The 12,500-nt window shown below is 42.1% G+C and overlaps 1 protein-coding gene across 2 annotated transcripts in view; it reads right to left on the bottom strand.

The window, feature by feature from the left end:
- Positions 1 to 350: 350 nt before the first annotated feature.
- The window catches only part of stxbp3 (syntaxin binding protein 3), a 14,549-nt gene continuing 2,399 nt past the window's right edge, over positions 351 to 12,500 (bottom strand). Inside the window, exons 6-20 of one of the 2 annotated variants that reach the window (XM_046869898.1) lie at positions 11,957 to 12,057; positions 9,658 to 9,803; positions 9,443 to 9,536; positions 9,233 to 9,357; positions 8,256 to 8,354; positions 7,663 to 7,720; positions 7,499 to 7,564; positions 6,709 to 6,789; positions 6,428 to 6,563; positions 6,217 to 6,323; positions 6,012 to 6,113; positions 4,977 to 5,062; positions 4,297 to 4,305; positions 3,442 to 3,590; positions 351 to 2,313 (exon numbers count right to left, since the gene is read on the bottom strand). In XM_046869898.1, the coding sequence (XP_046725854.1) occupies positions 2,207 to 2,313; positions 3,442 to 3,590; positions 4,297 to 4,305; positions 4,977 to 5,062; positions 6,012 to 6,113; positions 6,217 to 6,323; positions 6,428 to 6,563; positions 6,709 to 6,789; positions 7,499 to 7,564; positions 7,663 to 7,720; positions 8,256 to 8,354; positions 9,233 to 9,357; positions 9,443 to 9,536; positions 9,658 to 9,803; positions 11,957 to 12,057 (1,466 nt within the window). In that variant the 3' untranslated portion in view covers positions 351 to 2,206. The remainder of the gene's footprint in view (positions 2,314 to 3,441; positions 3,591 to 4,296; positions 4,306 to 4,976; positions 5,063 to 6,011; positions 6,114 to 6,216; positions 6,324 to 6,427; positions 6,564 to 6,708; positions 6,790 to 7,498; positions 7,565 to 7,662; positions 7,721 to 8,255; positions 8,355 to 9,232; positions 9,358 to 9,442; positions 9,537 to 9,657; positions 9,804 to 11,956; positions 12,058 to 12,500) is intronic. The other variant, XM_046869899.1, reaches the window with a different exon arrangement.

Genomic DNA, 12,500 nt, shown 5'->3' with positions numbered 1-12,500 from the left:
CTTCAGGAGCTCATCTGTTGGATTGGATCACACGATCCAGCCTTCGCTCCTCACGTGCATAATGTTTTCCAGGATTTGCAGGAAATCTCACTTTGACTCTCTAGACTTTGGTCTAGATATTGTGTAGTATGGAGTTGATTTTAAACCAAAGCTGGATGAAGAAATGTCCAGATTGAGACAGACATTGCTTAAAATATAAAAATGACAGCATCCAGTATTCAAACGGGTGTAATTCCGAGTTCATTTTTCCATCCAAAAAAACCCCTAAAACTCAAAAAAATAAATTACACAAGTTTCCTCAGGTTTCTGGTTACTGTGGTGTAATAAAGTATCCGAAGCTCAACTCCGTATGGAAGCACATCATTAATTTATTCGTCAGTTGTTTAATAGAAAGTCAGGTTCGTTATATTCGTTCAGAAAAAGCATTCTGATGATTAAACGTGTAAAACCGCAACAAAATCGTGCACACAAATATGGTTAATCCGAACGTCTACGCAAACATACATGTACAGTGTATTTACATTTTGTTGCGATTTGTTCCGGGAGAAAAAAAAAGGCACACGAGTGAAGGTCCGGAGTCGGCTGTGAGGAACGTGATGTTGATTAGACGTGAGGAACTTGAACACAGAGCTTTTTTTTAAATGCAGTAGAAGGTAAATTCGAGGCTGGTGTACATACAAGACAGCGATAAGAGTCTCTTTAACACCTTTCTGAGAAGAAAAAGAAGAAGAAAAACCTGTGCACAATTACAGGCTGAATTAATGCTGTATTGATAAAAACGGATTGCGGTTCCAGTGATCTATGAACAGAAGGCACTGGTTTTCTATGGTAGTTCAATAACCACTGGGTTGTTCAGAGATCGGTTTGAAAAAGACGGAAAAGCCAGCGAGCGACGTATTAATACTTTTCCAGCTGGATCTTCACCAAATTCAGAGGCACACAATAGTATAGGATGAATCCCGATGCTGAAGCTTGAACAAGAAAAACCCAAACCTGTTCCATCATCATGGTGCACTATGAACATATGCTTTCCATTAAATGAAGATCTCCTGCTATAGAACACCTTCAGGATGAATGTAAACGCTGACTGCACCCCAGGCCTCCTCACCCTCTCACCTACATCACTGAATGAGGACAGTTTCCCCCCCAAAAAATCTAGTGGAACATCTTCGCAGAAGACTAAGACTAATTGTGGATACACACAAAAATCATATGGTCAAATGTCCACAAACTTTTGTCCACATTGTATACCTTCTTCACACCTCAACACTGGGCAACTCTGGAGACAAAGTAAGCTGGTTCTAGAACATTCAATGGAATCAAAGACTTTTCCACTGAGAGATACACTATATTGCCAAAAGTTTGTGGACACCTGGTCATACGTTTGGTGCTTTTTTGAGCGTCACATTCCACATTTAGGCTCAATTAGCTTTCAGAATTCCCTCCACTCTCCCGGGAAGATGTTCCACTACATTTTGTAGTGTGCTTGTGGATATTTGTGTTTACAAGTGTGTTAGTAAAGTCAGGTTCTGATGAAGATGAGAAGGTGAGGAGGCCTGCTGTGCAGTCAGTGTTCACATTCATCCCAAAAGTGCTCAGTAGGAATTATATCCCTAGAGCAGATCTTCCTCTCCAGCCCATATAAAGCAGATCTTCATGAGCACCACCATGCTGGAACGGGGTCTAAAATTTTATGAAACCGCATCCTGTACAATGGTGTGCCTAAAACGTTGTAGTAACAGTTTGGAGAAGAACCATGTATATGGAGGAAAAAATTAGGTGTCCCAATACTTTTGTCCGTATAGTGTATATAATATTTAGCGCAAATGAATATGAACACAAGCGTTTCAGCTCCAAAAGACACAGAAAGTCCAGGAAAGTGGTTCACGTGGGGTTTATGAAACATCTCTTCATTCCTGGTCGTCTTCACACAAACCTGAACAATGTTAAACCGCCTGATGTTGCTCAGATAAACCCTGCAAATCTGGAATCATCTTCTTGACATTTGTTCGAGCTGTATGACGAGGTCTGGTTATCCGTCCGCTTTCTTTCCACACATGAGGGGACTAGTGATTACCTGTGCCAGGTGTGTGGCGTAGAACCAAAAAAAAAAAAAAAAGCGAGTTCCTTCCGATCCTCTAATCGCAATGCTGAATGTTTTGGAGATCGAATGAAGTGGAGGAGGAGAAGGATCAAAGGAGGAAGTTTAGCAGCTGGCTTTTTCATCCACTACTGTGAAAGTCTCCATGGGTTTCTTGCTCAGATCTCGAATGTCCTCTAGCAGGTTGGTGGGAGTTAGGACATGAGTGGAACCTGCACAGATGGAACAAAAACTCTTAATTTAAAATCTCATAGCAGCATGATCCTAAATATTTTTCCTACAACAGCATACAATGATGTTTTGCCATTTTTTACACCCGTTTATAGCTACTGAGACTGGGGACTCCTTCCGTAAAATGTTCCATATCTTTTTATCACCACTAGAGGGAGTCAATCAATAGTGGATTTCACCGATAATGATAGCTTGGGTGAATCGCATTTGCCGATAACCGATTAATCATTCAATAGGTTTTTTAAATGGATACTGGATTAAAAAAAAAAAAGCATGACCATTGTAAGCATGACTGTTTGGATTTATGTGCAATGGTAAGGCATTAAAGTAAAATCCCCATTTGTGACAATATGCAAAGTTAATAAATTCCGTAGAAATGTTGTTCATTTGTTAATTTCAACCTTTACAAATACATTTTTTTAAATTAATTCCATTTTCATTTTAGTTAATACACTATGAATATTACCTGCAATATGTACTTTTTTCCTCATTTGTATTTATACATTGTGTTGTGTATATACTATAAACTATAGTATGTGTATTCTTTTAAATATTTGCATTTATTTTATTTTTTTTCCTTGCTGCTTAAACAAAGAAATTTCCCCACTGTGGGACGAATAAAGGTATATTTAATCGTATGAACCAACATAAATAAGTTACAAGCACGTGGGGAGAAACAAACAGCATGTGGCGTCAGTGATTCACCTCTAGTGGCCGCTCTTATACTGTATAATGCAACCCGGAAAAACTATCGGTATGGATTTTTGCTGATAGCCGCAAGTTCCAAGGGTCAACTATCGGTGCTAGTGGTGCTTTCCAGAAAAGTTACAGCAAGAGGCTTTTCTGCTCCTTCGCTAGCCGTTGTTGTTGGCTGATTAACATGCCCCGTTCACGGGAACACATGACTGCTCTGGGTGGTTACGAAATTACTTAAAAAAGCAATATCGGCAGGAAAATGTCTGCGATCATTGAAAAATTTAAATACATTTTTCATTTGATCAGCTGTTCTGCAATGTGGCTTTAACTCAAATGATAAAAAAACAGTCTTCTGTAACTGAAAATAAAAAGTCACATTGCTGTGAATAAAACAGCAGCTGGTTTGTACTTACCGATGATAATCTCGCAGGACTTGCTGGCTTTGGTGACCTCATAGGCACAGCGCATCTCTGAGTAGCAGACTCCGCCCAGGATGAAGATGATAAGGCGCGAGCCGCTCCTGTGGTCGTCCGGGGAGTTCGGCTTAGGCTTCTGCCTTGCGCTGAGGAAAAGCAGGGCGAATCGTAACGCTGTACCATACAGGATGACAAGTTTATACACACACCACGACGGACACATCAGAGGGCTTTGCCTGCAGGCCACTAGGGGGTGCTAATTACAACCAATTAGATAACTTGGGCTTAACCTCATATTGGAAACAATTCACACTGGCTGGTTTACATGATTTTTGGCTGCATATTTAATACACACTAATAAGTTTGTGGACCATAAAACTTTGATGTGCTTTTTTCATTCCACATTTAATCCCGATTTGCACTTTGCACTGAGATTCATTCAGCCACATGGATGTTAGTGAAGTCAGGTACTGATGTAGGTGAGGTGAGGAGGCCTGGGGTTTAGTCAGTGTTCACATTCATCACAAAGCTGATTAATAGGGTTAAAGCTGTATAGCAGGACTCCACTCCCGCCCATGTAAAGCAGAACTTCATGGAGCTGACTTTGTGCACAGGGGTACCGTCATGCTGTAGGGTTTGGGTCTCCTGGTTCAAACTTTTATGTCACCACATCCAAAGAGCATCCTATACATTTGTGTGCCTCTGAATTTCTTTGGGGAAGTACCACACAAATCTGGAAACGTCTCAACAATTTCCCTATTTGCTCACTAAATTATTCTGATTCTTAAGAATACGTTTACTCATGTCGTGTACATGTGATCTATGGAAGAGAGAAGCGTCATTAAATCTTACCTCACGACTCTGTGAGCATGAGGGAAGGAACGAGAGAGACGTATATGAGCAGGTATGGATCGTAATTGCCGATTAAGCAATCGATAGTTTTTAAAATTGATGCTGAACAAAAGACAAGCAAACATAACCCACTATGTAAAATAATACTGAACATTACAAAAATAAAAAGTAAAAGAAAACAGTATTGAATCTTGAAAAGGTGCTAAATGAAAGAAATATGAATATATTAATTGGTAAATATAATAATATAATTAATACATTTTTGAATAATAAATATTAATGCCCGCCATGCAGCATGCAAACTGACATAAAAACATGTGGTGTCATTGATTTACCTCTAGAGGCCACCCTTGTACTGTATAATGACAGCAGACCGGAAAAACTATCGGTATGGATTTTTGCCAATAGCCAATATTTACATAAATTGACTATTGATGCCGATTAATCAGCAAAACCAATGTATTAGTCGATTCAACTTTAAAGATCCATTAATGACGTTTTAATATCATGATACACAACCTGATGTTAAAAAGGATCAGGGTTGTGTTCGTGTGTGTCAACATTTGTATTGAAATAATTGTATGAAACAAAAATTTATATAAATTATATTTTTACTACAATGTATGTGGAACTGATTTACAGCGAAAACACGTGCTAATGACGAGCGGTGGCTGGATTACCTCACGGCTCGGGATCCGTTCCATGCAGCGGGACACTCAGACTGGTGTGGCCAGTCTCTCGTGTCCAACTTGTTATCGACGGCATCCTGCCACACACACACACACACACACACACACACACACACACACACACACACACACACACACACACAGTCACCAAGATCACATTTCCTTGCTTGCTTTCTCTCTATCTTCACAATCTCCTAGGTGATCAGCTGAATAAATTATTTGGCGATTGTGGCTATGATTGTGGGCTTCTCGGTTTTCTCGCTGCTGTGCGATTAAAAGGGCAAGCGAGGTACGTGATATGTGTGATAAATCAGACACACTTCCACACCCTCGGTCCCACCGGACCAGTGGCCTGGTTCTCAGGAGGAAATCAGTTCTAGCATCACATCATCTGCAGCCAATCGCGTGCCAGGCTGAGTTTCAATACAGCAAGTCCAGTATGAAGGTTCAATAGCACCATCTGCTATTAGTGATGGATCTCTGCAACGGTGTCAAAACAGTGAGCTGGATCTTGAACTTTGGGAAGTCAAATCCGGCGAGTAGGGTGGGAAGTGAGCTCGTGTGGTTTCCGAGAAAAACACACGTCTGAGGAGAGCTCCCGATGTACACAGGACGATGTCTTTTGGCACACTGACTTATGAAGTCAGTGCTCCCTGTGACTGTGTGTGCAGCCCCATGCTGCCATGTTATGAAACTAGTCTCAAAACTTTTTGAAACCTCCTTGTACGTCACCCTATAGACACCAGCTATAAATAAATACAAAAACTTAAGTGTCATTATTTAATACATGAAAAAATACAATGAGTAGCAGAATGTTGTGGCGTAAAAGAAATGAACCTCTTCAACAAGGGCGATTGAAAAAATGATCCTCGTACCAGGAACTCCTAATCACACGATACCATCGCTGATTATGTTCCTGTTTTTCTATTTTTAGTATCTACTTCCTTTCCTGGCCAAATTTCCTATTCTACAGTCCTACTTGCTAATGGAGTGGCAGAATAGTGTTGAGAAAAGTAAACAGCTCACCTCTATCACATCCTTGATAACCGGCGTCCATCTTGAAAGGTTGTAGGTCTCCTCCTGGGAGCGATCTCTTCTAGACAGCTTCCGGGAGCAAAACATGCTCGACTGCAGAAAAGCACAAACGCATACGTGAAGAAAACCGGAATTTATAGGCGTTTAAAAAAATTTTATGGACAAATGAATAGAATTCCCCCCAAACCCACTTTACCGAGCTGATGATCGGCACCCCTAACTCTTTCCAGTTGGTGATGTACTCCCGCTCCGTCTCGATCTTCACGTGCTGAACCAACTTGTTCAGGTTCTCCTCGGTCGTCCCTGTTTTGAGAAAAATAAATAAATAAATCACACATCGTTCAGAGAGCATGACCAGCTTCAGCCTTCTCTATGCGTGCTGGCTGAAATGCAGTGAGATGAAGCACCGTTGAGGCTGAAGATGTACAGCAGTACGGTACGGATCTTGTCGTGGGTGCTGTAGGGGTGCAGGAGGATGGGCAGCAGCGTCCTCATGGGGTCCTTAACCCTCAGACCTTCTACGTCTGAACCGACCGCAAGGTCCTACAGAAACAGGAATGTACACTTAGGGCAAAGTCAGACTGAGTTAATCAATTACACAGAACAAGTGTGTATGTGTGTGTTTTATACATTATATTATATAATATATATATGTGTAAGCACAAAAAAGGGGGGATTTCCACTGCACCTGCTCTGCCTTGCACAGCTTCTCCACTGAGCTCTGGAACCTATTCATGCAATCCTCTGCTAGGGTGAGATGAACGGTTTTCTGGGAAGAGGAAAAAACAGAGATGGGATCAATCAATACAACGTGACGCAAGCCACAATAAATATGGAAACGTGTGTACTGAAGAATACGCATTACTCTGTACACTTTATGCATTAGGAATAAGTGTTTATTCAATTTATTTTATAATAAAAAAAAGAAAAATTAATAAATAAATAAAAAAACTTGGCTGAATAAGATGTTAGAAATACTTTTATACAGATTTTATTTATATTTTTCTTATACGTTTTTATTCCGTGACAGAAAAATACATCTGTTATGTGCCAAAGGGTAGAATTGTGCCTATTAAGATACCAATAGTAGTTAATAGCCGATTCAGGGTTAGAAAATCATAAACAGCTTTTTAAAAATGTATGAAAGGGTTTAAGTGCTTTTTACAGGTACCTCATGTCCCTGAACTGCACAAAAACTGAAGCAAAATCAGATTTGAAGTAAAGACAATGACTTCGGATGTCATGTCCTGTTTGGCTGGACAGAGCAAAGGTTGGTCCACACGTGCAGCATTTGAAACAATGCTAAACACAGGTAGAGATTTTATGTGGAAATGGCTTGAGGTCAGGGCAAGGCACCGATCGCATCTCAGCACTGAAAGGAAACCTTCCAGGAAGTGTTCTGTGAAACCAGGAGCGTGGCGTGCGAGTATTAGGACACATGTCCCCAGACACGGGGCCAGGAATCAGGCGATACGTACCTGAGTGACCTGTTTACGGAACGAGGGCATCTGCTTCATGAGCTGGGATAATCCTCCTATTGAAATCTGATGTCGGGAACAAAAGAACACAAAAGTCTGAAATGAGTCACGGGGCAGAGAGAATCTTGACCTTAATGGGATGCTGAACGAGAAGAAGTGCGTACCTTCCCGTCAGGCTGCTTCTTGTTAGCCGCGATCTCCTTCACCAGTTTGGGAATTTGCCTGAAGAACGACGAAACATTTAATCAGAAAAGTGTGATTTGGATCATTTAATGCTAAAGCGAACTTTGCAGGATCGGTGATTTTTAACCTAATGTACAACCCCAATTCCAAAACTGTTGTGTAAAATGTAAAGAAAAACATGATGACTGCAACACGCGTCAAAAAAGTAGGAACAGGCTCATGTTTACCACGGTGTAGCATCATGTCTTCTTTTAGCATTTTGTAAACGTCTGGGAACTGAGAAAACCAGTTGCAGGAATTCTGGGAGAGGAATGTTGTCCCATTATTGCCCGATTTAAATTTTGTTGCCGTATTTATCATTGAGATACTTTCAATTAATGAAAAGTTTGGACTGCAGGCAGGCAATTTTTTTTTTCTTAAAATGGTACGTTTTCTTAAACATTTGATATGTTTTTTTGTGTTCTGTTACGAGATTTGCATTCAGTTTTTATGCATTTTACAGCAAAAAAATCTTTCAACTGCTTTGGAATAGGGGATGTATTTTAATCGCTTGCGTGCGGCGATAGTTACTCACGCGGTGACCTCTGCGATGTGCATGTGTCGCAGTTTCATCCAGAGCTCATCATGTTCATTCAGTAAAGCTTCTTTCTCTGATCCATCCTTCCCTTTATACCTGGCACACAAACCACATGCACGTTTCAGTTTTCTGTCTGTCTGTCGGTCTGACTCACTGACTCTTTAACTGACTCACAGACTGACTCACTCACTCACAGACTGACTGACTGACTGACTGACTCACTCACTCCCTCCCTCTCTCACTCACTCACTCCCTCCCTCACTCACTCACTCACTCACTCACTCACTCACTCCCTCCCTCTCTCACTCACTCACTCCCTCCCTCTCTCACTCACTCACTCCTCCTCCCTCTCTCACTCACTCACTCCCTCCCTCTCTCACTCACTCCTCCCTCCTCACTCACTCCCTCCCTCCTCTCTCACTCCCTCCCTCACTCCCTCACTCACTCACTCCTCACTCCTCCCTCACTCACTCACTCCCTCACTCACTCACTCCCTCCCTCACTCACCCCTCACTCACTCACTCCCTGACTCACTCACTCACTCCCTGACTCACTCACTCACTCACTCCCTGACTCACTCCCTGACTCACTCACTCACTCCCTGACTCACTCACTCACTCACTCCCTGACTCCCTGACTCCCTGACTCACTCACTCCCTGACTCCCTGACTCACTCACTCCCTGACTCCCTGACTCACTCACTCCCTGACTCCCTGACTCACTCACTCCCTGACTCACTCACTCCCTGACTCACTCACTCCCTGACTCACTCACTCCCTGACTCACTCACTCACTCACTCACTCACTCATTGACTGACTCACTGACAGACGGATGAAAGGAATCAGGAGCACAGGTCGTATGAACGTTTTTGAATTTTACATCTTTCACTGCGCACATAAAATTAAAATAAAAACTGAATTGATGTCTTTGTATCTCAGAGTGGATAAATATATAATTAAAGAGAAGACTATACTTGTAGGTGTCGTTGCTGATGGGTATGAGGTCGTAAGCCATCGCCTGATACGTCAGCTCGTGGAGAATCGGGCTCACGGGATCGAACCCGCGGTCCACTATGATTAGCTGAGCTTGGGTCTTTTCCTAAAGTGCAGAGGTCACACGCAGTTAAAGGAGAAAAGGTCAGAACGGTGTGGTGAAAGAGGGTTAGGAGAGAAACACAGGCAACCTTCTTCTTGTTGTCGTCGTCCAGCTCGTAATGTCGGGCCAGTTTGTTGTCCACGAGCTCGGCCAGCATTTTAGCGTAATCTAATCCTGAATCCCTGCACAAAAACATTAGCGTTTGCGAAGCAGGGGCGAATATTTTCGACTTCATCACTACATTCCCTGTCATAACTCCTGCTCCTGATGTGTGATGCCCCGAGAAGCCGTGTTTTCACTCACTTCCTGTATCGGACGCCGGGATACTCGTCCAGGGTGGCGCACAGACTGACAATTTGATCTGCGATGCTCTCGAAGGTGGTTCCTCGATCCTGACTGTTAGGGCTGTAGATGTTTTTGAAGGCCTCTGGTTTATCACAGGTGAACACCTGCATACCCACACACACACATTCACACACACTTTTAATCAAATGCAACTGAATCAAATTGAAAAAGAACAAAAAGCAGTGTTCAATACTTAAGATTACTAATAAAATAACCAGGAGATTAAACCCCAAGGCCTCGACAAGCAGCCACAAATTGGGCCCTTGTGTGCGGCCCTGAACCCTATCATGCATTAGTGGTGGTGTATCATGGCTGACACTGTGCTCCGGCCCCAGACTAAGAATAGAAAGAAATTCACGGCGCTCTAATATACGCTATACAGACAAAGGTTTGTGGACACCTGCTCATAAGATATCATATGTGCTTTTTGAACATCCACATTCCTCTGAATTTTGCTGTTATAAGAACCTCCACTCCTCTGGGAAGATGTCCCACAAGATCTCAAAGATTTGAGCTCATTCAGCCACAAGGGTTCAAGTTCTTCACAAATGTGTTCAAAAGGGGTTGAGGTCAGAGCTCTATAACAGGTCACTCGAGCTCTCCAGCCAATATAAAGCATATCTGTACACCAGTCCATATCAGTGAAAGGGAAATTCCATTCTACTGCAACCAGACACCCTATACAACAGTCTGGAACCACATATGGCTGGAAAAAAGTGTGTAAGTTGTCCCACTACTTTTAAAGTGTATACATGACCTAAAAGGACTATCATTATAAAGTAATATAATAACAAGGTTCTGCTGAACATGAACATGTGCTCAAAAGAAGGAGATCAAATTAAACACAGGTTCGATAAACGATCAACCGCAACCTGTAATATTGTGTGTTCCACTTCCTGCTGTCAACACACTCCCTGAGAAACTGCAGTAACACGTGGCCTGAAGGAATTTCTGTCGTTTCTCGACTCAGTTCCTGTACTTCTGAGTAAAGGAACTTCCTGATATAAACAAGGCTGAAGAACCTGCTGGTGTTTGGCGATTTCTAATACATAAACAATGCTCCATGGTTTGGAGTGGAAGATCTCCTGCTATAGAGCTATAAACCCTATGGAAAACCTGATGAATGTGAACGCTGACTGCTTCAGTGTGGAAAGGCCTGAGAGACATCACAAGCTACAAGACACCGTCCCACAGCTCTGTAGGGAATCAACAACTGGTTGATCACCTGAATGAGTTTTACTGTAGATCCTGGTCTCACACCATCAACACCTCCTGTACTTCAGATTTTCACCAGCCTGTATTAGAATCTTTAACAGATCACTGGAACTGAGTGAAGTGCCTACCTGCTTTAGATGTTCCTCCATCATCCCCATCACAAAAAAAACTAAAATCGCTGGACTTAACGACTACAGATCTGTTGCCCTAACATCTGTGGTCATGAAATCATTGAGAGACTGGTGTTGACTTATTTGAGGGACATCACTGGACCCTTGTTGGACCCCCTGCAGTTTGCTTACTGAGGGACTTACATGGAACTGCACTTCATCTCGCAACATCTAGACCAGGGGTGCACACACTTTTTCAGCATGCGAGCTACTTATAAAATGACCAAGTCAAAATGATCTACCTACTATAAAAATGCATAAAGAAATATCTATTATTTTACGTCATGCGATCTACCCACACTACCTTTTCGATCGACTGGTAGATCTAGACCACTGATCTACACAAACTGGGCATTTATGTGAGGATCCTGTTCATGGACTTCAGTTCGGCCTTCAACACCATCATCGCAACACTAACCCAGCTCTCTGTTCTGAGCTCCACCTGTCAGTGGATCAAACAGCCGTACTATCAACACTGGTGTCCCCCAGGGATGTGTTCTCTCCCCACTGCTCTTCTCCCTCTACTGCACCTCTACAGACCTCATTGATGACGGTGACGAGTCTGCATACGGAAGCGAAGTCTCCACATTTTACTGATCAAAATCTGTACTTTGTTTTGTGCACTAATACTCAATTTATTTTCTTTATAAAAAATGTGCAATAACTTTTACATTTTTTTTTTCATTAAAAAAAACAAACAAAAAAAAAAACAGTGCAACTGGAAGCTTCTGTCCCCAAAACAAATTCCTTGTAAGTGCAAACATTCTTGGCAATAAAGCTCTGATTTCCGATTCTGATTCTGACAGAGGAAGTGCGAAGCCTGCAAGCGACACACACTGGAGAGTTCGGAGCAATAAAGATCTCCTACTTACTTGAGTCTCTAAGGGCAGGAAGGAGATGTTGATCTCTTTACACACTTTGATGTACTTTGCACAGAACAGTTTCATTTTGTTGAAAAGGTCATCCGGACAATCTGGGAATGAAATAATGAATCATTACATTACAAAAAAGAAAAGAAAAAACACAATGTACATTATATGGACAAAAGTATTTGGACACCTGACTGTTCCACCCATATGTGCTTCTTACTCTAAAATATTCCCACAAACCTGTGGGCACACGATCGTTTCTGGATGTGGTAGAATAAAATTTTTCATTCGCTTGAACTAGGAGACACAAATCTGTTCCATGACAATGTACAATCCTGTGCACAAAGCCAGCTCCATGAAGATCTGCTCTCCATGGGTTGGAGTGAAAGATCTCCTGCTGTAGAACTCCAACCCTATTAAACACATTTGGGATGAACGCTGACTGCACCCCAGGAACCTTCTCAGGAACCTCCAAACCAGACTTTACTAATGTCTGAATGAGCACAAATGGAGACCAGATGTGGAATGGGATGTTCAAAAAGAAGAG

This window comes from Silurus meridionalis, chromosome 16 (genome assembly GCF_014805685.1).
Source record: "Silurus meridionalis isolate SWU-2019-XX chromosome 16, ASM1480568v1, whole genome shotgun sequence".
Lineage (NCBI taxonomy): Eukaryota > Metazoa > Chordata > Actinopteri > Siluriformes > Siluridae > Silurus > Silurus meridionalis.
The sequence above is the reverse complement of the archived record's forward strand: the minus strand, read 5'-3'. Positions and strand labels throughout refer to the sequence as shown.